Genomic DNA, 26,449 nt, shown 5'->3' with positions numbered 1-26,449 from the left:
TCTTGGGGCAGATACGGCGCCATATGCTGCGAATGCGTTCCCATCCGCGTCCTGGGAATGTTTCTGGCGTTATGTTTCCGTATTAACACCTGCTGCGATCCCCCTTCGTCCTCACACTCGCACACACGTCCAGACGTTCTTAGAATGCGAGTCTGAGTTTTCACGCGAATCGTACGTTTTCGAAATCCACCGTGACGGTGGGTGTAGCCTCGACGACCTGAGGAAAACTTCTTTCCGAGATCCCTATTCAGGCGTTTCCCTTTGCAACAACGAGCCGAGTGTAACGTGGATCTTTGGAAACTCTCCAAGATCGTGGACTACATGATCGTTTCGTGAAAATTAAACTATACCGCGCAGATTAGAAAATTTCAAAGAATCATCTTCCACTCGTTTAAGCATCGTATATGTGTCTTTTTATGATAACGTGAATACTTGCATTTAAATTGTAAAATTTGTATCTTAAATGTTGCTTAAATATTTGGTTTGAATTTCGAATGCGTTTAATAGATTTTAGTTATTTTTTTCTTTTTTAAATAATGATAATCGAGATATAAATTTTTCCAGTAATTTTTGAAGGGAAAATGTCACTAATCCATGCGATGCGACAGATTTTATTATCGCTACCGTAAAAAAGTTTAATTACGTGATTCGGATGGACGAAAACGCTGCTGGGATCAAGAGCTAAGCTTAAGCTTTTTTTTCTCTCATCTTTTCACTGTAAACGATGCATACGTTCAAACTCTTGCGCATGGTAGGAAAGGATTAAATCCTTTTCACCTCTCGTTTCAAACGAGCAAAAAATATCTTCGCCACGCGCTAATACCTGCTTGTACGATATTTTGCCCGTTACTGTCCGAATCTAAACCTTTGGTCTTTATCGTGGAAATAAGTAAAATGCAGTTAAGAGACTTATCTACTAAATTATGCGAGACAAATATTGCTACAATACAATTCTCCGTTGTACATTATTTCACCAATACCTTTTGAATTATACTTGAACAATCCATTTTCTAGAAAGATTTAAACGCCGCTTTTCACGGGAGATATATGCAGCCATGATTTTATTGTTAAAATACAAATAATACTTAGAGATATTTGCTGATAAAAAATCATATATATATATATATATATATACATATTATATATAATATTATCTTACAACATGAAAAATAATAACGTGTAAACGCAATTATTTTTTTTTTTTGTTATAACAATTGAAATATATGTATTGTATCTAACAATATTTTTCATATTTTGAAACGGGTTCAATCTCTACAGTTCGTTAATATAACAATTAAAACAATAAATATCGCATGTATGTTAAAACACAAATTTGCATTTCATGTGTTACGGGAGATTTTCATATTTCCAGAAATTCGATTTTACAGTCTTTCAATGCCCGTGAAGCAGCATACGTTCATACGAGAACACATAACCATACCCGGCAAAACGGCGCGCGAGGACTTTTCTTCCCTCCCAACCTTTTTCCCTTTCGCGATTCGCGATCGCGTTACATGGTTCTGGAATCTTTCCAAGGAGCCGGCTCCGTGATTTTTAGAGCGAAGATTGAGGCGAAAAGTGTATGCAAAGTACCTCCGGATTTTTCGAGGTTCTTGGTACGTTTTTGAGCTTCATGTTACTATCTAGATAATATCGACTTGACACGGTCTCCTCGTTGTTACCTGTCGAATTTTTCAAGAATCATATAAGATTTTAAAATGTAAAGAAATTCAAAACGTTTGTTATCACGTTGATAACAAATGCTTTAAATAATGCATGATAGTTGAATACGAAAAAGGAAAAATTTTTTTTCTCGTTCAGGTTAAGGTTTGAGAAAATTCGTAATAATATAAAAATAATTAGTGTTACTGGAAACAATTTTGATTTTACGTTTCAATGATAAAATTTTGATAATTATATTACAAGATCATCAACATACTATGCATCTTATTGATACTATTTTTGCAGTATTAAGTATATTTTTTTTTACTATTATTAATAGTTTAATTGATCTAATTATGGCAAAAAATAATCAGAGATCAGGCGAATAAATACATAATTAAGTAATAAAATAGAGTATTAAAGATATAGAAGTGGAATAAACCTCTATAAATTTTATTGATTCATGGATTATACATTAATCGGAGACATTTATTACCTTATGATGTATATGTTAAGCTTCCAATAATATTGTAATAGGATTAACTAGTATCGAATCCATTTACTTTTAATTTACTTTTCCGACGTTTCTGACTAGTCATTAGATCGTTAATGCAATATAAATTTAAAGATAAAGAAGTTTCTTCTATTTACTGACCGTGTCAAATAAAAAAAAAGGAAACGAAATAATATAAAACTAAATAAAATATAAGAAAATAGCAGTTCGGTACTTGCTGCTAATTTTATATATTTAGTTAACAAATTAAAAAAGGACACAATCTCGACCGTATTATTAAATCTCATGGTATTATTAAATTTTCCGTCATGCCTGCGCCGTTTTACTCGGCTGCAGGTGCTGCTTGCGCTATATTTTATTACATTAAATCATACTGGAGATACAATTACAATTTCTGTCTTTAGAAGGCTTTGCACGTTTCCTCTTATTCAGCGACCTATTTCGAGAACGTCCCTACCATCCGTCTTGGCAAGGCCGACAGTACGAGAAAATTTAATGAACGTGACTAGATCTTATCGAAGCGCGGCGGGAGTATGGCGGAGAAGTCAACTCGGAATTGGGAGAGATTGGCACCGCACCGTCGCCGGTTTATATAAAGCAGACCTTCGCGAAAGTGACTTTTACGAATTTTCGATGCTCGCGCCGAACAGCAATCTAGTATAGTTTGCCTCATTCTTTTACGTCTCCTTCGTTGAATAAGAATTACGTCGCTCTTGTAATTTAATTCGGGATAAATATAAATTGCTGTTATATAGTTCCTGGTACGAACTTTCTTCGTAGCATTGTTTAAGCTTGTAGTTTTTCATCGCAAGTTTTAATAACTTTACGTTTCTCTCTTTTCCTTACGGCTTATAATTTACTACTGATGTCTTAATGAATGGTAAACCGGCGCAGTCTGCGGTTCTACGAAGGTCTGCAAACTAAAAGAAAAACAAAAAAAAAAAGATAGAAGCGGATACAACGAGTCCCAGATGAACGGAGAACCGACAGAGAAAGTTATAAACCGAATTTACCAACACGTCTCTCCTTCTCTCTCTTTACGTAAAGCGTTTATACGCCTCTCGTGAGAATATTTCAGATACTGAACGAATTGCATCGTTAGATTTTAATTACGTATAAGTTACGGGCATTAAAAATTGAGGGCAAAGCGAAAAAAGAAGGAAGGAAAAAAATAAAAAAAGAAACGGGATAAAAATCCTGAGAGTACATTAAAGCATCTCGTGGGTTTCCTAGGAGATTTGATGTAGACAAACGGTCGGATTACTCCTCTCGCGAAGCGAAAAGCGCGGCCGGGTAGAACGGCAAACTATTTTCTTTTTTTTTTTTTTTTTTTTTTTTTTTTTTCTGAGACCCAATAGAAATAAAGAAGATTAACAAGTTATTAATACATTATATTTAAATATAGCTATCTAATTATAGATTCTATTGTTGTGTCTCATCCAAAGATCGTATATAACATTTTGGATTGATAATTGAAAATACTCATTGTTTATTCGTATCGTACATGACGCGACATTTTTTTTTTTTTTTTTTTTTTTTTTTGTAAAGCCGAGCCCGAGCTGCCAGATTAATCAGTTGTTAGCCCAGCCGGGCCAATTGAAAGTTGGCGAAAATTAAAGAGAGCTTCAAGTTCCCGCGTACCGAGCTGATCTCCCGAGGGGTTTGCGATCCACGCGGGCGGTTAAATCGCGTCGCAAAATGAGAAAAGGAGTCAGCCCGGGAAGTTACGCTCTCATACAGCGCCATCGTAAAACCGGCCAGTTCGCAATGGGGCAATGCCGCTCTGTAAATTGCTGCCCTCATATGTTGCGCTTCCTGCTCCCCGCTGCATGGCGATGTAGCGTAAAAAGTCCACCGCGTACCTAAGACTTTAATTTACGTTGCTCGCTGGCAACGATACCACGTTTGAGACTAAAAACTACTATCCTGCGCGCGCGCGCGCGCGCATGCTTTTGGTAAATCTGATTAAACGCGCGACATTGCACTCGCCTCTAAATTGCTCGTCCGAGATGTTAAATGTTGGATTTAATACAATATATTTTTAAATTATAATTATACCTTGTAATAGCTATGTCTGAGAGAAGAATAAACAGCAAAGTCAGTTAATTTTAAAATAATTATTTTGACACTTTAAATATGCGAATATTTTTTTTTGATAAAAGATATTTTTATTTTTATGATTGTGAAACACGTTGCATATGATTACGTCGTTTATTAAACGTGCCATGTTTAAATGATGATATAAAACTATTCTTTTCGCGTTCCGCAATAATCGCTCGCGTCCGATTAGATTTTTCATCGTTACGGAGTCACTAATTGAACCGGTTATCGGGTGGTTCCTTGTTACAGAGGCACCTCGTGGGACGTATCTGCTGATAGATGGCCGCCGGTTGGATCCCGGAAACCAGTTTGTGCCGGTGAAGGAAGGCTCGGAGCTCACTCTCGAGTGCGCGGCCGAGGGTGGAAACCCGCCGCCCGTCTTGGCGTGGGGCATGACCTTGTCTCAGGCCACTTTAGACGGGCCGGAACAACCGCCGGACAACCTCACCGTGTTGCCCTCAACATCCGGCAGACGCAGCGGGGCTCACCTTAAAGTCCTGAGAGGACATCACAATGCTACCATCGTCTGTGTTGCACGTCACATCACACTCATGATACCGATGAACGCCAGTATCCTGCTCGACGTCCAATGTGAGTATCTATCAATAGGATGGAATCATATTGTCGTATATTGGTAGTTATGTTCGAAACAATTGTATTTCAATGAGAAAACAACGAGCGAAATTTACCTTTTGTTTAATTTTTTTTATGAGAGCAATTCTTAAGTAAACTTTAAGTGAAATTTTTTTCTTAAGTAGTTTAAAAATTAACCGAGAAACAAAATTCTGTCGTTTACTTACTCTCTTTTGCGAGAAGTATTTCTCTTAATTTTTAGTTTAAAATATCTCTCTAATTAGACTTCTCAAAAAACTTGCAACAGACCAGTATGCCGGAATATAAGAATAACAAGAAATAATCAGCGCTTATCATACATATGCATGAACTTAAATTACCTTTTGAGATAGAGAACGAACTCGAAATAATTCTGCGGGTCGTTTTTACTCGGCGGACACGAGCCGGTGGGATTTCCACAATATTAGACCTAGTCGCGGGGCTAACATGCCGGAAACGAGCAACGTGTGCCCGCGTCGAGAGAGCGGCAAACAAGCTGTGTGCCCATCGAAACTGAAATGTAAACTTAATTAAGTCTGAAACCAACGGCGCTCGCGACTTGCTTTAAACGAGCCCCCGCGAACCGAGAAGCAGCAGCTCCGCCGCGTTGTATTTGAGGCGCGACGACCGTGTTTTACAGGAATGTCCTGCAGGAAAAGGAGGACGGTAGAGGTTGGAGAGATCTCTCGCGAAAGCGAGAGAGGGGTAGGAGGGGGGAAACGCCGTGTATTATGCGACGCGAGGGTAGTTTATTTTGCGCCCTTGCGCTTCTCTCTTTCGCCACTCTTGCATCCGGCAGTCGAGGTTTAGTCGGAAAGTCTCCCTTCTCGATTTGCCCTTCGCTGCCCCTTCGGCGCAACGCGAGGAGAGAGGGGAAAGAGAGAGAGAGAGAGAGAGAGAGACCCAAGTCGCCGAAAGAAGCTTCTCCAGCCGGTCTCGAGGTAAACTCCGAGGGATTAACTCTGCAGCGCGAACAAAAACCGGTAGAAGCGTGCGAGCGTGCGCTCGCGCCACCCTTCCCTACGCCCTTTTTTACTGCACGTCGCTTCTTCGGGTGTTTAGAGGAGGCTCGTCGAGGCGAGACCGCGAAGATATATCACCTGAAACTGGTTTCCTCCTCCTCCTCCTCTTTTTTTAGTCGGAGAACTTTCCGGACGTCTCGTTTTCGCTCCTGCGAATTGTATAGAGTGGCGCGTATTCGCGAGAAACTCTCGCTCTCGATCAGAATTTTTCCAAATTAAAAATGGATAAGAACTGATTTTTTCCTAATATTCGTTTTCGTAAAGAGACGATGGAAAATATGAAAATAAAAAATCTTTATGATAATTACTTATTTTTTTTAATAATATGTTATATAATAATGCATGAGGATCAATTTTATAATTGAAAAGAAATAACGTTATTATAATATACCTAAATTATCCTCTTGTAATAAAAAACACATTATTTTCATTTATTTTAATGAAACTATATGAATGCCGGTGTTTATTTCCGGAAGAAGACTGTCGCGTCGCGCGGATTATAGTTTGGGAAACCCTGCTTTAGATTATATGCTTAACCGAAGCTGTCCCGCCGTCGCGGACAGTTCTTCATTGTGGATGTAAGGGAAGCCCATTGTGTGCCGACATTATTTCATTCTTTTAATCCCTTCACGCCTGTCCGAGCGCCGCGTCGTCCGGCAGCTCGAGTTCCTCGAGAACTTATTTCACGAGGGAGAAAGTTCGCGAAGAGTCGTTTAACCACCGGAGGAAAAAAGCGACAAGATATACTGAGACACGTGGATTTTCAGCCGGGGATTTTCAAGGACATTGCCGATCGATCGCGTGATTAATGTTATCTTCTCGTAATGAACGATTCTTAATACAAACGATATATAAATAAAGTTTATATATAAATAGATTTTATATTTATCACGCGCGTAAAACATTAGATTTTTCACAAGACATAAGAATATAGGTGTGTGGCACTCAATAATCGATATTTTCGATTCATTTAATCTTTATTGCAATTTTTTCTCTTACATTATTTTTTCTTGCTCGATTTGTGAAAATCTCCGCGTTCCTTATCGAATTTGTGGCGAAACGGGTACTTAATTCCAAAGGCGATACGGGCGCGAGGGCAACCGGGTTGAAACGCCTCGAGGATGCAAATTTTCTAGGCGAACAGCTTGCTGCACGCTCGACATCTTGGAAGGAAGCGAGGATGCGGGTGTCTTACGGGCGATAGTGATATCGTACGGGTCGGCCCGTCTTTCTCTCTCACTCTTTTCGTCGCGAATTTATTCCTAGCCGTACTTTTGCCTGTCGCCCAGAGACAGGACGGAGGAGGTACATTTGTCGGCACCTGAGCGAACAAATTTTCCGGTAGAACGAACGCCAAAGGCACCCGGACAATGTCCTGGAACGCCTTTATGACGCCGGGGCGAGAGAAGGGAAGCCCCATGGGGTGACCCACTTTCCATATCGTTGCGGCGCATCGTCGTTTGTCATTACGCGTAATGTAGGCTATTACCGGTTGTCATCCTGCCGGGTGCGCCCACCCCCGGTCCCATATCGAATAAATGATTTTACTTTTAAATCGCCCCCGTCCCGACGACGACAACGCGATTAATCATCGCGGCTTGCGCTCGTCGTCTCGCACCGAGTTGCACTCGCGGACGACACTCGACCGCTGCTGCTATTTTGCATAAGCGCGATTCTCTCCTTCTCTCTTTCGCCCGAAGGGAGGCTTCGATTTGTACTCGCCAACGACGGCCGGAAAACGCGATCGGATTCGCCATAAATCATGATGGTTTTTGGCGGTAGTCGTTATTTGCAGCTGACCCGAATATGCGCGGCGGCAACTTCCGGGAACGATCCTCTCACCCTGGTGGTGGTTCGGTGGCACGCTATGAATATGTAGCGCGCGTAACCGTAAAATTCTAACCGCGCCTGTGGATACGAGCGAGCGAGGGCGAGCTTCATCTCGGTCTATGTTCTAATCGATCTACGTGGTGTCCGCTCGCTTCGTTAACCCGAGTATTCGCGCTATGAATTACGAACGTATGAACGCGATGCTTTTGAACAAAAACTTATTATTCTCCTGTGCGATAATTATCAAAGTATCTTACAAATTTATTTACCCTAATTTTAAGTCTCTTGGGGCAAATATTCTCGAATCTTCAAACTTATACATTTATTCTGGCTTTTATATACACATTATGAGAACTAGTTATATTGCATTAGAAATGTTTATATCGATTGCTCATATCGTTGAAATAATTTAAACGAAAGACTTCGTATCATAAGTATGTAAAAATATATTATCTTTTTTTTATATATTAAAATATGTCGTTATTGCAAGATGTTTCGGTTTCACTGGTATATTCCTTTTATTTAAAAGGAGAGCATTATTCGCGCGAAGATATCTCACAGATCTCTTGTATTAAGCCGTTATGCTTATGTATATAATAACAAATAATAGCACTTGTATGTATTTGCACTTGAAATACTACAGTACTAATTGGCACTTCGGAAGGATCTCTGGATGGATCCGCTTTGTCGTACGGAAACGTTACTGAATTACCCTCGTTTGTTGAGAATCTAATCGCTCCGAAAGAGCACACAAATGCAATATTATCCTACAAGTTGCGGCGACAAAGCGCTGCTGGCGCAGTCATTCGTAAGCTGATTCCAGCTTTGAAGAAATAAATTCTGTAGATTGTCGGCCACTATGCCAAACAATACAGTGTTCTATCGACGAACAACAAAAATTTTTCGTACACACAAATTACATTTAGAACTTGGGATTATCGGATATACTAACTGGTTCTCGTTTGTCATGAAAAACGAGGATTCAGTTTTGCGTGAAAAAGCTATGTATTGAATTTAGTGCAACTGTTGCTTTTTGATTATTAAATAATAACAAGATGCAGAAATAAAATAACAATAAAAATAGCAATAAAAATAGCTTTGACAATATTTATGATCTGCTTTTTTTTAATAATATAAGTTTTAAAATCATTTTTGGAAGCGTTTTGCGTGCGCGATATCGTTTTAAGTTATCAACCGTACACATAGAGATCGTTGCTTGAACTTTTCTGTTCGTGACTGTTTTTTTTTCTCTTTTATGTAAAAAATATGCAAATAATGTGATCAGCATGCTTATCGTGTTCGAGTTCCAAAACTTTTTTGATCACTCTCAGACGTGGTGTATTTGACGCGCATAACGTTCAAAGAAGGCCACGGACCAACGTTCATTCAAGTTCGCGCGAAGTTCACGATATTGGCATGGTACTTCGGTTAATAAGATGCAAAACACTTGGGAACTAGCCGTCGCCGAAGATGACAGGCGTAAAGATCAATATGCGCTGCAGTCTTGAAATATGGTCTTGTCAGAATGACATAGTATACCTGCAAGGTTTACGATAACGTAATAGTTTCAAAATGTATTAATTCAATTTCCATCGAAAAAAGGACGGCATGTCATACGTTTAAAAAAAGATTTTTAGTTTCTCTAAATTATATTAACAGGCTTTTAGAAATTTGTAGTATATTTTGACATTTAGTGATATATGTGTTTTAAATAAAATATACTTACAATATCGATAAAAAAATGCTCGTATGATCTGAGCGTGACTTAATTAATGTAAAAGTTTAAAATAATCAAGCTTAGCTCTCTTTAACTTTCGCAATCTATATCGATTAATATGCCTAGATAGTTCGTGCTGCGATGTGGCATTTTATTAATTTTGTCGATGGCTGATCAAATTTACTTTCGCAAATTCTTGCTTCCCTTCCGTAAATCCCATTTTATTAAAAATTGTACTCTCTCTTCTCTTTCATATCGCAAAAAAATGTGAATAAATAAATCATGAAATTGAATATCGAAAGCTACAGCATTTTTCCAGCATGCAACAACTGTTTCATCGCACCTGCCAACAATATTTACTATCAACAAACAGCGAGAAATTATTTTACTTGAAATTCCAATCCTCGTCAATTTTATTTTTTTTTCATTAATTCCACGTGTATCGCGATCGAAATACCGTTGTGGAATTCAGCGCCGCTCGCTGTTATCGGTTTTGGCAGAAAAGATTCGTTGCGCGACGATATCGTTAATTCAGGTATACCGGTCGATCGGGATAATTTAATGAAAGAACAACGTGATATACAGTCAATGGCTTTTTCTCACTGTCTCTCTCATATAGTGCTTCTTAAATACTCCAAATATCAACAGGTTGTTGATTTCGCTGACCGTTCGCTCCCCGGTTATTTAGTTCACCTTTGAACAGGTAGCTGTGTGCGCGCGCGAGGGATACGGACGCTTGTAGGTATCTAGATATGAATACATCTTTGCGTGACCACTTTCGATATATTTACGTACACAGGGCCACACAAATTTCGTTATACCCAAACATTGCGATATTATCTATCGCGTGAGTTTTTAATTATTTCTTGCGACACTCGCGTGCAATCAACTAAAATCGTCACCGTTTTACAGTTCGCGATGCATGTCGTTATTTTATCGGTTATTCAAGCTCGCGGGCAATCAATTATTGATTGCATTTGAAACTGCATGGACTGTCGCGCGTCCGTAAAACTCGTATACATTTGTCCGACGTGCACATGTACGATATGATATACGTTGTGATTAGCGTTTACGTAACGCGATTTACGAGATAAAATACAATCCCATTGCGTATGCTTAAACGCATATTAGTTCAGTTATGATATCGGATATGATTACGGACAGTTATAAGGGTCATCAATATTTTATGTGACATTTAGCCTGTCGATATCATTTGCAATTTGTGCGAACGCGAATGGCGCTCTATTGATTTGACAGGTTGTTACGAATTATTATTACTGCATGTTTTGCCCGCGACCTGCACTCCTGACTAATTTATTCCGTGTAATTCGCCACCCATTGGATTGAATAGCGTAATTGTGAGAGCATCCAGACGAAATAATGAATATCGAACACGATTATATTGCAGGGACACGGTAACTTCATTCGTTGTAACGAGTCTCGAACACGCCGTTGATTGAAAAAAATATAAAAAAAAAAGAAAGAAGAAGCAAATATAATACGATAAGAAATAAAGAAACATAACATTCAAAATCTTCCATCCAAAAATTCTATGTATCATATTTGGTGACATCGATATCGACGGGCGTAGCCCATCGTTTTCTAATGCACAGCTGCTGTCACTTAATGGCTCTTGCTCTCTTTTTACGAGCGCTTTTTGCACGACTCTACTTCGCAGAGCATGTCGTAAAAATTCAATTTGGCGATGCGTTTTGTAGCGCTGTCGTGCCGAATTTTACTCGCGCGATATTGTTTTTCCAAGAGCGCACAAGTTAGCTCGTCGTTGACAATGCGCGATACGACAGGGGAATATTTTGCATTTCGATATAAAAGGAAATAAACGGTAGGGGAGCGGATGCGATATGTTAAATGTCCTTGTACGGCTGTTTTATTCAATCATTGCATATTATATTTGTTATTTATTGTAACGTTCAAATCTCGGGCAATAATTAAACTTCAAATAAAAAAATCGCTAAATTCACTAAATTCAATGCTTTCTGTCGGGGAAATTACAAATGTCTGTTCGGTGCGATTACTCATTGCGATCACGTATGACGGCAATTTCATCTGTGCGGGAACCCCTTTTTGGTAGGCTCCTGATCAGAGAGTCGGCAAACCGGTAAGCCAAAAATTCGATTGCGGTCATGGTTGGCGAATCTTATTAACAAACGAGCCCCAGGCGACTCTCTCTACCGAGCAGAAGCCACACGTCTGTCGACGTCATTTCCACGGGATGATACGTGGCCCGTGAAAATGACGCGATTGGATCCAACGGGGACACGTGTTTAATAAAACTCGTCGTACGCGAGATCGAAAGAGAACCGTGGCTCGGGCTAGGATCGAAGCCGTGGAGGGATCAGCTGGATTAGTTGACACGCTGAATCCATCCGTCCTCCGGACGCATGAAAGGGACACCTATAATTACGTTCCCCTTATGGCGCGAAAAGCCTTGGTGTGAATGACGCTGATATCTCTTTTTCAAAAGAGACGAAATTGGAGAAGTCGCACGTGCACGTTCTCTTTTCCAACAATTTTCTGTCGCGTATACGAGAGATGTGTATCTGTGTACAACACAGACGCGCTTTCCATTAACGAGTGCAGTGCTAGACTACATAAGTAGATAAAGAGAATTGTTGCGTGAATTTAACATCTCTTGATCGAAAGATGATTAAAACTATCTGTACATGAGATATCAATTCAGCATCTTTTTCTTCGAAAAAACGAAAATATCACGCCAAATAAACGCCACCAATCATACTTGTTTTTTTAATTCCAGTCGAAGAATTTGAATTTTCGTGTGACAGGTCGAAATACGCGATGCATCATTGCTGCTTAATTATATCTTGCTGCATAAACATTCTAAATTGATACATTTTGTGAAATATAATTTATTTCAAAACTACAGCTTTGCCTCGTTTGCAGACTCTGTTCCTTTTAATTATTTATTTATCGTTAAAGCGTTCCGCGGTTAGTCGGAAACATTCTACATATGTATTTAAGCACTCACTCCCGTGTAATAAATACATATATAAGGATACATGTACATTCACACATACACGCTGATTCATTTTGTTACATAGATAAGGAAGGGAAGATGGAAAATACTTTTTCAACGGGTGAATTTGTGTGAGTGCAGAGGAAACTTTCCATGGTCCATTCGTTACACTCCGATTACCGTAATGTTACGGTAATCGGACGTGGGATACACCACGCACAAATTAAAGAATCTTTTCTTTCTTCCTGCTGCTAATGCTTTATCTCTTTATCTCTTTCTTTCTCTCTTTGCCGTACGCGCGGAAATTTAGTTTCGGAAGATGGAACTTTACAATGGATCGTCTTTTCTAGTAACATTGCAAAGTATGCGGGCATACAATGTAGAAGTTACTTTTCTCCTTTTTTTTTTCTTGGGCTCCTAATAAACTTTACGAATCTTTTCAATGCCTATTTTGCACCTTTTACATATTAGTTTCGCTCAATTTTGCGAATTATTTCCCGCCATCATGTTTTATAAATGCAGTTGTGTAATGTACTGTCAATGCTAAATTTTTAAGTAATCTGAGAACGTAATTATGTACATAAAACAATGCTAGAGAAATATTTCTGTAATCTATCTCTGATAATATGTGAGTTTAAAAAAATTTTTCATACACATTATTAATTAGATTACATCTTCGACTTTATATTTTTGATATCACACTTTATATTATTTCACTGATTTTATAATTTATTTTATGAAAATTAGCAAACGAAATTTTATCTTTTTTTATCAAAAAAATATGTTCTAGGATTAGATAACGGAGGATATTTTTTTAACGCTCAATAGCGCTGTTATCGATTTCATCTAGATAAAATGCTTACAACAATGGTACAGCATTTGCGTATTCATTGGCAAATCTACCATTCCTCCTGCAGTGGTAGTTCCAGGCGCGTCAATGTCGCTCGATCTTCTTAAGTTTTCCCGCTTTTTTCCCTCGTTTTTCTTCCCTTCAACTGTCGTCAGCTGCTTACCCGAACTAAGGTTCCCTCATTTTGCCCCATCCGCATCGTGCTTGTAGATGCTCTCAATCAATCATATTTAGATCCGGCAGCCTGTGCTTCGCGATTCGTTTATATGGACTCTCTCCTGCGAACATTTATATGTTCGCATAAAAAAGAAGTTTATGGGTCGTGTACATATGAGTAATTCATGCTCACGCGCGTGTGCATTTTATGTCAAAGTGATACGAATTTGTATCGATATATTTGTACGATGTGTATTTTTTATATTATATTATAATATTTATTTTTTTTTATACATATTTATTCAATGATATTAGAAAAGCTGCTGATATTAGAAAACATACATTTGTAAAATTATAACATTGCCTATCACGTCAGATCTTTGTTCGTTTCATAATATCTCTTGTGCTAACTTATATATTATAATTATTAGTTATCAATTATTATCTTTTAATCAAGAGATACTCAATTAGGAGATTTTTCTTGAACTTGCGATTTTATATTCTTTGTAAAATTAACAAATGTGATAACGATGAAAATTATTATATGTTATTATCGAATACGCAAATTGCTAAAATTTGAGCTAAAGAATATACCAAATACTTAAAATGTATGAAAATCGTGATTCCTGTAAAACATAAGATAAATCTTTTAACGCGTAAACTGTTATGCAGAGCTCACATGGCAAGAAGATCGTTACGCGTTTTCCGGATGGTTAAACAGCTGATTGGCCGGAAGTAACCGAGTGCGCAGTTAATGTGTAAGCATCGGTTCAACCAAGTAACGAGAAACAGTTAACATTTAAACGATACGATGTTGATTATCGAAACCGATCGGTGCGCGATTTATAACGAAGTAATCGACACAAGAGGACCCGAAGATGGTTTCTCGCAAGTCCGTTAGACGCGAATCTTGTCTATCTAATCTCTCGATGAAAATTCACGCCATTGTGTACAAAGTTGCGTCGTAACCTAGTTTAGATAGCTCTTAGGTGAACATCCGATCATTTTGCGGGTGTGTAGGATGGTTTCGATCGCGAAACACACGGAACGTTAGTTTCACCGGGGGATAAAGCGATCGATGAAGATAGCAAGAGGATTACCACTGTTATAGCCATTAAAGACTATTTTCCATGGAATATCTAACCGATGCCACTTAACAATAGATCGGGCAATAATGGAGCGCATAACATGCTTCCATATTCGGATACATATTCGACCTTCTATTCTATCTCTACATTTATGTGTTGATATACGTTTAGATATGCTTACGCAAACTGTATTAAATACCACTGTAATTTACAAATTTACTATACGGGATGTTGTGCTGAATTATCATTTGCAGAACAATTGTGATTATGTGAGGTTAAATTAGTTAAATTATTTTTTATACGATCACATTGTTACGCGATACTTTTTAGTAAATTGATTGGATAAAAGATGGAGATATTTAAATACACACACGCAGAGAAAAATATTTTAAGATGCAATCTTCCTCAAAATAGAAAGCATAAATAAAATAGTTAAGAAAATCTATTTAGAAATAATTGACAATTATTATGTTAGAGCATAATTATTGTAACATTTTATTAAAAAATATTTAGAATAATCTTAGAAAGTGGGAAGTGTTTCGGTGTCTATGTTAATGCATTTGCCGAAATTGGCAATCAGCTAATTTCTCGATATGTCAGATTTGGATTACAAACCACTGAAACCGCTTTGGACTATTGTTAGTTTACGAAGCAAAAGCCGTTAACGGTGCTAACAGCTTGCTTCGACGTACTGAGCTCAATATAGGCCTATCCCATCCATTTGCATAATCAAAATCTGGTAATTAAGATGCCGCAATATATTGATTCAAAGCTTTATAAAATATTAGCGACATACTTACTGTGAACATACTTTAGTATAATAAATTATAAATAATCATGTGAAATTGTAATATCACGAATTAGTCAAATAAGTTGATATATATAACTCAGACGTATTATTTGTCTTTTTCTGAAAATAATCGGATTTTTTATATATCGTTGCCTATCTTTATGTCCCGCTCATTTTTTCTTCTTTATGCGTTTGAAAGAATTTGGAAATTGAATACAAATAAAAACGTAAAATTTAAATAATATTTATTAAATTATATACATTTTGAATTTTTGGATATCTGAATAGCAAGAAAATTATTGAAAATCTTGGTGACGTAGATGAAAGCAAGGCGGCAATATTGAAATTAGCGGTTACATCAATAATTTTCTCTATATCAACATATATGTATATTGTCGTCCATCTTTCGTAGAGCGGGTGTGGCTGGCGAACCACGACCGCTGTTAACGATGGATTACGGAATGAGGAGCGTTAGAGCCGTTAACGACCCGCTTTTATCGAAGAACCGCGAGTTATATGGTCGCCTCATAAACGACATTCGCCGGAAATCATTCGCTAAGGCATGTAGCATCGATAAATTCGTGATAAACGATTGATTCGGGACGCTCGATGAATTGATAGAAACCTAATAACATGCTTACGTTTGAAACGTGTTTCATATTTTAAGCTCGAATAATGTTTTAAGAGAGCAAGATGTAATTTCTACAATTTAGATGCGATTATACCTGAGTGCGAAAAATTTTGACAGGATCTAAGTAATAACAAATGGTGGGGTTTATTGATGTTTATCTGTATTTATTGTTTGGCAAACATATTCATAATGCTGGCTTATCAAGATAGACCTATCGATTATGGTCATTGTCGGATTACGAAATGGTCCTCGCTACTGCTGTTAACGATCGGTTTTCATCGACAATCGCCGACACGGTGCAAACGTGACCTGTCCGAACTCATCAAAGAAGGGCGGACCGGAAGACGAAGTGTGGCGCAGTTTCTATTATCGGCGACGGGTACCTGTCTGTGCCGAGAGACGGTTTCTCTCTCCATTTTGCGGAGAAGATAGACTCAGGGTGCGCGCGCGCCATGAGTTTGCCGATCACGTCAGCGCCCAAAACTTGGTAGGGTTTAGTACGTGCCATTTCTCCGAGAGGTACCTGCGTGGTGGGACTTGTAATTGATTTACAAGGCTCGCTCCGCAAATGGCGGAGAAGGTAGGAACTGGAGTTTCTAGGGCGGACCGCGAAGATGTCTTCCGCTATCCTGTTAAAGGATCGGCCCCTATTGCGTTGAGAATCTCACGGGAAGATCCTCCTTTGGGTGGCTTTCGCGTTCGATCATGAGGAATTAGTTAGAAGGTGTCCCTTGGAACTTTAGGCGGTAAGATTTCAGACAGCGAAGAGTAAACAGCGAGGCAGAGATTAGATTATGTCAATGTGTGTCGGATATAGATATTTATTTATTTTTTCTTTAGTTTCTCTTCTTTCTTAGAATATAATCAATTATAGGAAGAGAATTATAATAAAATGTTTACGTAATAATATAATAATTTTTATTACTATACTTTTTGCTTCTTTTTACACGTTTAATCGTTAATTAAGCTGTGCATTTATATCAAATACATTTGTAATCAAAATATATATATGATATTATAATATAAATTCAATTGTACGAAGTTAATTGTCGATAATTGCCATAAATTATTGAAAATGTTGAATATAATTTGAAAATTATTATTAAATTTTATTATTTAATTTATATATACTATTGTAATGTTTTGTCGTGTGGAATGAAGATACATAGTCAAACGGTGCATTCAAAATGAACTACATCATGTACGCACTGTTTTTGAAATTGGACTTCAATATTCGATTTAATCGATACATCTGCTCGTCTGAAAAAAACATTTTTATCTCTATGTGTGTAAACATTATATTATAAATTTTTGTAAAGATATAAAAGAGAGAAATTTGTATAAAAAAAAAAGGTGATATTGAGATAGATTAAATTCACGAGCATTATGAATCATTAAAATAGGAAAGTTAATGAAAAAACAAAGAAGCATCTGCAAAATTAAAAAAAGAGTTAAACCATAGTTTTAGATACTTTATCTATTGTATTTTACTTGCCTTCCAGCAATGACAGCAACTTCATTTATATCTTAGAAAATCATTGTTATCAGAGAACGTCGAGCACGAAAAGAAATCTCATCAATCATTAAGTCAAGAAAGGATTCAGTCGGGCGTAGTTCATTGTGGCATTCTTTTTTAACTTTCTGAATAGAATTGAAACTCGATCTTCGACTCGAATGCACTGCTATCGACGCGAAATTATGATACGATTTTAGATTGATTTTTAAAGATTGCATTAAACATGACAAGTAATATAAATACATTTTTATAATAAATAATAATTTATTTGCCTGCTGCGATAGCATTTAATATATTTGCATATAGATAAAGATTGATGAAATCAGCAATTAAATTTGTTTTTTATATATATATATAATTTGATATACAAACACTTTTTCATTAAAGATGATCTTTTCTTTTATCAAATTTATGGTATTTAAAAATGTTTTAAACACGATTGTAATTACTCAATATTTCGTTGCAGCTTATGCAGAAATAAATTGCTATGATTTAAAAATGTCGTACAATATGGTCATCAATATTTCAATATTGCTAAATATATAAGCTAAATACAAGTCGCGGTTACAAAATTTATTAAAGTTTATTATGCATATATTCTCGACTTCAGTCTCTTCAGAAGAGAAACGGGAGCATATCAAGTTTACGGCAAGATCGCAAGCTATTACTGTTTTTTCGAACCAAATCATTAACCCATTTTCGAGTTTACTAAGATTTCTTCTTACAATTAGAAATTGTAGACTGTTGTATCGAGACGAGCGGTTACAGTTTGCTATCTTAGCTTAGGAACGAAATTGAAGACATTAAGAGCGAGATAAACGTGGGTTTGGACGGTTGTCGAGACGTTGCACGACTATAAGGTATTCTTAGATGGAACGCAAAGTTACGTTATCTCGGCTAAAAGAGGATTAGTGAGAGTTGCCTCCGGTTTAAAAGAGGCCAATACACATTAGAAGCCGTGGAGAAGTGTGATCTCCGTTTCGCTCCTTTCGGCTGACTCGTACCCCTTGTCGCATCCGTCTTGTCTTGTGCTTTCGTCCCAAGTTTCGCAGAAAATACCAGCAGTTACCGAAACTTGTGCACGAACAATAGCAATGAGGCACGAGAGAGAAAGTCGAGCATCAAGACAAGAAGAACGAACAAGGAGTCGAATAGTAGCACCGTAAGAGAGGAAAGGGCTCTTTCTCTCCTTCTCTGTCTCTTTCTCTCTTTGTTTCTCTCCTCCTTGCTCGACCTCTTGCTCCTTCATTCTGGATCTTCGATCTTAGCCTTCATTGAAAATTCATTTCATCTGTCGAATCCCATGACCAATCTTCCTTTCCATTTAATCCTAAGATGCCGACTGCGATATCCTCTTTGCCGATAATCAAGGTGAGGATCAGGAAGATCGCTCGCAGGCGGAAGTTGACTTGTTCGGGAAAGGGGAAGTCAAAGTGGCAGCTCACTGCATTACTTTGGTTAAGTGCGTCGGTATATGTCGATGGAAGGGATGGTGATTTCTCGATTTCCGATTCAACATTGTTTCTTGGAAACGATATACTATTATTTCACGTAAACTGTATAAAATCATTGTGATAAAGCACGGAAAACATATTTCGCTTATAATATGCATAATGAATGGCATATACTGCTTTTAATGTAAAATTTTGTGATGGTATATCAACATAATAACGAGAAAATAGGGGAACAGAACGTTTGCAATTAATTATTTTAAAGATACATAAATAATTAAAACAAAAGACTGTTGTGTATTTCTTTAAATATAATTTGGAGAGAAACTCAAACCTTTTGATTAAAATGAAAAACTATATTTTGATCTGTGCCGAATATTTATTCACAATTAATTGCAATTGACAGAGTTACAAATGATTAATTATATAATTAATTGCTTATATTTCGTATTTAGAAAAAAGGAATTGATGAATCTATATATAATAATTTTGCAAAGAAAGAAATAATGCTCAATTCCATTGATTTTCATTAACAGTATTACGATAAATTTCATATTATAATGCTATAAATAAAAGACGGAGAACAGGAATGTGTGTGTGTATATGAAAAGAAATGCGGAAAAAAGGAAAGAAAAACGAAAAGAAAGACTACAATACTAGACTTGTAACAGAATTCAACGCGTGGGCATCGTACAACATTATTGTTGCTGTTGACAGTTTTCCGCGAGCAATGAGACAACAAACAATGTTTTCTAACTTACAGCAAGTTCTTTTCCCTTATATTTTTCTCTGAATATTATCTTTCTTTTCTCTCTTTATTCCGTACAATCTTACCTTTCATTTTTCGTGTGTCTCATCTGTGCATTCGCGTATTCTTTCTTTCTCGCCGTCTATTGACATTTTCAATTGAAAAAAAAATTTATGACCAGCAATTTAGTATGTTCTCGTATCTGTTCGTTGTCAAAAATAGGAGAGCGATTTTTTAAACGGAAGTAAATCGAAAATGCGTGGCAAACGAAGACTTGTATGCCGTCTCTGATGAAGCATTCGTTACTGGCTTATATAGAGAAATAAAGTAAGCGTAACGCGAGGAAGGATGAAGAAGGGAAATCGGCCACCCGGCGCCGATCGGTCGGAAAATTGGGTTACATAAACATCTTTTGCTTTCGTACTCATCTTTGCTCTCATCTTTCTTTCCCGCCGCCCTCGTTCTTCCCGAATCCCTCCAACGCGAGACACGATATGTACTTTTTGTCGATTTATCCGCATCGCGTCGCGCCCCGTGTATCTCCATTTTTGTTTTCAGTGTCTCCGAAATCGAGGATGAAGTAACGTTCTGCTACTTTAAATTTACATCGTATCTTTTAACGGTCGCCGTCCCTTTCCTTCGCCGAGTATTACGTTATCGGAATTCGATAATTTAAAGCTTTCCACTGCAGGCCGGCTAATAGAAAAGTAATGCGTAAAAAGGTTCTTCGCGGAGGCCGCTCCTCGCCAGAAAGTCAAAGATGCCGTCTCAACGCGGAATGCATAAAACATAATTGACTGCTTTTCTCTCTCTCTCTCTCTCTCTATCTTTCTCTCTCTCTTCTACTCATCGCGATGCAAGCAACCTCTTCGATGTCGTGACTTAATAATCCACGAAACTCTCCTCATCCGTCGACTTTTCGTCTTACTCGAACTTGTATACGAACTTGTTTTTAATCTTATGGCTGATGTGATCTTTATGAAATCCGACCGCGATCTCAACGCTGCTTTACGCTGTTTTACGACGCGCAGGGAATTCATGTCTGTTGAAGCTCTTGTCGAAAATCGCGACAAAGAAAAAGCTTCCTGTAAAAGCTTTGCGGAAATATATGTGAAGTGGTACGGAGAGTCCTTCAAATATCGCACCGCGTTCATTTGCATCCTATCTTTTGCAGTTAATCTTCTTCTAACCGGTTTTCAACGCAAAAACACTTAAATTTTTGTTTATTACAAATTCCTATTCATTCAAATTGTAGACTATGGGAGTTTAGAATATAGGAAACATAAATGGTTTACTGTAAGCTCACATCGCTCAGAGTTATATTATTCATATATTCTTTAATTTTAATTTTGTGCAAATCGTGTACATACGTGTATATCTATCCATCGTTAATAAACGTTTGATATCGATAAATGCTACAGGAACAAAAAAAATGCAATATTTCAAATAAAATTTTGCGAAACTATATTTTATATTTTTTATCCAATTTTATAGAAATTATATAGAGATATATATACAATATATATATACATATGTCATGTAATACTTGCCTATCTCTAATATTTGATTTAACATGATGATGTTAAATGTATGGAAAATATTGCAGAAAAAAATCCAGTTAAATAAAAGTACTTCCATTGCAACAATGCGTGCTGAAAGCGATCCTCTGACGCAGACATATAAAAGATTATTGGCAACATCATCTCTGAGCGCCGGCAGCTGTTCGAAGCTTAATAATCATTTGCATACCTCTATCTGGCTCAATGTAGCAACGGCTATCCGGTGGCATTAGACCCTTCAACTTTTCTCTTTGTAAATCGGCTAACTTAAGCTCATCTGCTTTACTTTCCACTAACTTTGCGCTTTTTCGTCCATGGCTATGGACGACCTCGAGAGGTCGGAACTAAGTTGGTCCTGAGTAAAAAAAAAAAAGGAAAAAAAGCTAATCACACACTCTTCTCCGCAGAGTATTTGAGCGCACGCCGAAAAAGAGATTTTGCTTTTCGCTGGTGTAGCGGCAGCAAGACACTCGAGAAGAGGTAACCGTGCTAATGAGCTCCGTCAATTTAGCGAAGACTGGCTTATGGGCGTAAGCTTTGCTTAATATGAAGTAATATCGCCTACTACTTCGGTTATAAACCCGCCCCGTGATTCCTTCAGCCTCAGAGGAAAATCATCCTTACTTTACATTAATAGCAGTAAGCCCAACACGCACACACACAACTTGCATCTACTTGCGCAAACAACATGCTCGAATTCTTAACACCGAAATAAAATCCTTTACGCGAGAGAAAACATCAGTTTTTTTATTTTTTTTAAGAGCGCTTGTTTTTATAGACATGAAGACTTTTTATGATTATCTTTGATGTAAGATCTTTCTTTTTATAGGCGATTCTGGAACACATGAAAAACTTTACTATAACTATACCGTAGGATATGTTACATCTTATAACAAGTATTTAAAAAAATGTCAAAATGTAAAACATACATCTTGGAATTCACATACAACTATTATACACTTTTATTTTGAATTTAAAATTGTTATTGCTGTTGTATATATATTAAAATATATAAAATATTTATAAAATATTAAATAACATTTATTAAATATATAAAATATTAAAAGAGTTAATCACAAAACAGTTGTAACAGTAATAAGTATAACATACTGAAATATTATATAGAATAGACAGAACAAAAAGACTTATTAGGAATACTAATTTCACATTCGCTGAAAATAATTTTACTGAATCTATAAAAAAGAAATTATTTTGCTATAATAAAAAAAGTAAATCCTTTCCATCATCAAAGCATCAACAATTTTGATGTAACAGAAAAATATATTTGCTTTATATATATGGACTATATTTCGTGCTTTACAGAAACAAACATAAAATTTACTTTAGCAGCAGATTTGTGTTTTTTTGAAAAAATTGACTCATATCAGTAGGATATTTATTTGTTTTACTGACAAAATAGACTTTGTTGTAATATCAAATAATTGGTCGTAGTAGCGAAGTTTATTCGCTTTCGCATCGAATATGCAATAGCAACGGCGATTTGGTTACGGCAACAAAAATTTTTTTTTTTCCTATGTATGTAAACACACACGCATGTAATTATGCGGGGAAAACTTCAAAAGTATACAAGCAGCATATCTGGAAAATAGCGCATGGTACATCGTGAGCTGCATAGCGTGCAATAGTATGCATAAAACATTTCTAATTCCAGTAGTGAATACATACGTCTTTTCTCCCTTCCTTCCTTCCTTGTAAGGGAGAGTATATTCTTATTGAGCTCACGTAACTGCGCTCTCGCGTAAAAAGTCTTTGACATCACTAACGGATGTTCCTTCTTTATTAGTATTCCAAGCTGTCACGAGAGACGAAACTCTGATCATCGCGGAACAATGCTCGCTAGAATTGATTCTAGATTGCTGGAACACGATTTTATATACATCGAATTAAAAAGATTACAAATTGAATTTTTTTGAAATATTCTAAATCTTAATTATTTTTTGTTTAACAAAAAATTACAACTCGATATAATAAACTCGTAAAATATCGAATATACTAAAGTTAAATTCAAATTAGAATATATCAGATATATATATATGAAAAGTAGATAATAAAAATTCTAAATGTATATATTTTAGATTTCCCTCTATATATAAAAATATTATTCTCGTTTGTATTATATTTAGCGCGAAAAGCATGAATAGCGACAATTATGAAAATTTGCCATATCTCTATTAGTTTCGCTAACGAGTTTAAAACTGGCCGCAGATGACGTCAGGTTAACGCTCATCTTTATGCGTTTTCACGGTTCAGCTCCCACAGAGTTTCTTTTGAGGAGTTTTTTTATCACCCCTTGCCACGAGGCGAGGCCTCGACGCGCCAACTCCAACTAGCTACTTCATCAACTGCATAGAGAGTATTTACATTTTGCTCCGAGAAGTGGCTGAGCTTCTTCGCTATACATGTTACTTATTATACGAGTAATTTCACTCGCGCAAGCGGCGCTCTCGCGACGTTACACGACATCATTTACTACCATGCTATTCCGACGGATTTGACGCTGTCGTAAATTACAGCGCTTAAAGACGCATTCCGCCATTCGACATCTTACGACCATTATTATCCCTCTGAAGGAAGCGCGAATGGTGCGACGTAGCGGAGAGCGGAGATCGTGAAACCAGTAGCACGAGAATAAATACGAGAATGTGTATGAATATACGTGTATGTATGTATAACGACATAGTATATATCTCTCGCGCTCTTTACAAACAAACTTCAATATCGGGAATGCACTAGTAATTGTCGCGCACCAATGAATCTCGTTCGCAATCTCGAATGCATGATGCACGGCGGTTTAATTCTCTCTCGTTAAGGTGAGGTCAATAACGTTTTTACTCTAGAGTTACGGAGTTACCGTAAGTGGAAAGTCCGGGACCAGTTCCGGATCAGCGCCTAAGTTCGGATGTGCATCTCACTCGCGACTCTCCGCGTGCGTGCGAAGGTGGAGAAATTTGAAATTCAGATTAATACAGCGCGGAATCGTTAACGCTCGACATAGAGCTATCTCCGCATTACCATACACACGCTGTCTCACGCATCCGGATGTGTGTCTACGGTGTTTCGTGGGACGAGACTCCCCGCGTCGCACCTATATTATTCGCGTGCGGTATTTACCCTTCTTGGCCGGGTCGGAGAAGCTCGGAAACCGCCCGGTTTTCAATGAAACGACGTTGATTCTACCGGAAAGTAGACACCGGTGTCTGCGCTTTCAATGGACCTGTGATTCTGAATTGGTACATATTATTCGTCTTTTGAAGAGTCCCTTAGAGCATAAGGAAGGTTGCTCCCCTACGAATGAGACACGCGCGTGCACGATCTGCATAATAAAATATAGTCACGGCGAATATTAACAGAGTGTGGAATCCTTTTTTCTTGACTCCGTGTATATAGAAGAATGTTGAGCAAAAAAATAACTTGAAATAAATAGAATGAGGAAACTTTTTTGAATTAGTCTCAAGCTTATAAACTCATTCCAAATAATTTCGGAAAACGCAATATTTTTTGAAATTGACATTTTTTTTTTTTTAATTATTTTAGATTCTAAATAAAATATAATAAATATAATACTTGAACGAGGAATAACGTAGAGATATACCACCTTAAAATAAATTACATACAAGTGCCATATTGTGTTTAATATAGTAGAAGCATGGTCGATTGTAATTTGATTAACGTTAGATTTTTCTTACATCTAGAATGCTGAGTTTTTATGCGTTGATAAGAAAGACATTAGAGGGATTACTGGCTGGTTCTCCTATACCATTATCTTATCTGTAATTGAACACATCCATACCACGTAGCCGGGCATCTGTTTTCTGTCTGTCATTTAGCTTTTTTTCTGGTTGAAACTTTAATTCTTTTACAGTTTATTATAATGTAAATTTATATCTGTTTTTTTCTAAGAAATATTGTTTTCGCACATTTATTTTGTAATGAATTTATTTATATTTTAATAAGCGATTGTGAAAAATATAAAAATATTTTATATATAGTCAATTAAATTACTTATAGTAATTTATTACAACGTATTTTATATTATATATATATATATATATCCTCCAGTGTACAATTATCGGAACCCGTGAAACTAACGATGGACGCAATTAATTTTTTCCTGCGATATCTTTCTAATTAGTACATTTCCTCATTAGTGTCACCGCTTGTTCTTCGACAGAATTGCGATCGTGCGAAATCGATCTCGGTTTAACTGTTTATTAAAAACAATATATTACCGTTTCTCTAAAACATTTTTTGATAGATTAATAATCATGATAGAGTGATTGTAAGAAAGGAATATATTACATAGTTTTGATTCTCTCGAAAAATCTTACAATGTTTTCAAAATCTAGTACTAATAAATTTGCTAATGAACTTATTAATAATATTTAAAAATATATCATTAAACTAGCGAAATCTCATTGTATTTGTGATCTTCATAATCCTTGCGAATGCGCACGTGGTACATCGCCATTCTTATCGCACGTCTCACAGATTTTTTACGACACAGGCTACTTGTCAACTCGTTCCCTCGCCAGCGATGTCGTCATTCGTGTCGTCATTATTTATTATACAAATGTTTACATCGTCGTCGTTGTTTAAGTGTCAACGTTTGCATTCCACAGATTCGAATATCAACGTTGTTTGACTAATGTCAACAAGTTTACGTCAAGCTGTCTTGCTTGTGGTCTGTCTAATCCCGGAGCACCGCAACAACAACGTGAAAATGTTTGTACAAAATAAGATTCGCGCACGGGTTTTTAAGCACAATCGTGTCTGCGCCGGCTTTTATGCAGATATCGACTAGTTACCGGTCTGTGCAGGAATCTCTTCCGTTGAGAGTCGACAGAAGTTTGAAATTGTTGAAGAAAATTTTATGCTTCTGCAAACGGTTCTAAATTGCGGCTTGGTAAACTGATACGAGTTTCCAACAGGAATTGAAACCGATAAATTCTCGAGGAATTTACATCTTATAATGTTATAGCCGCGAAAATGATCTATATATTTATAGATGATAGTGAAAATATGCATGACGATTGATATATACACTTTTCCATATTTATGTGGCGTCGAAGATTGGATAGAAAATGAAGTAGAATTGAAAAGAATATCCCACGAGTTCTGCATGTACAATAAAATAAGAAAGGAAAATGAAAAGAGAGAGAATCCACTCTCTCGATACAATGAAAAAAA

The 26,449-nt window shown here is 36.9% G+C and overlaps 1 protein-coding gene across 1 annotated transcript in view; it reads left to right on the top strand.

The window, feature by feature from the left end:
- LOC115234583 (irregular chiasm C-roughest protein) overlaps positions 1-26,449 on the top strand; it is a 335,002-nt gene that overhangs the window by 220,508 nt on the left and 88,045 nt on the right. The window contains 1 exon segment of the mRNA XM_029805764.1: positions 4,526-4,867. Within this exon segment, the coding sequence (XP_029661624.1) occupies positions 4,526-4,867 (342 nt within the window).

This window comes from Formica exsecta, unplaced genomic scaffold (genome assembly GCF_003651465.1).
Source record: "Formica exsecta isolate Colony F162 unplaced genomic scaffold, ASM365146v1 scaffold20, whole genome shotgun sequence".
Taxonomy (NCBI): Eukaryota; Metazoa; Arthropoda; class Insecta; order Hymenoptera; family Formicidae; genus Formica; species Formica exsecta.
This window is presented reverse-complemented; position numbering and strand designations above follow the sequence as displayed.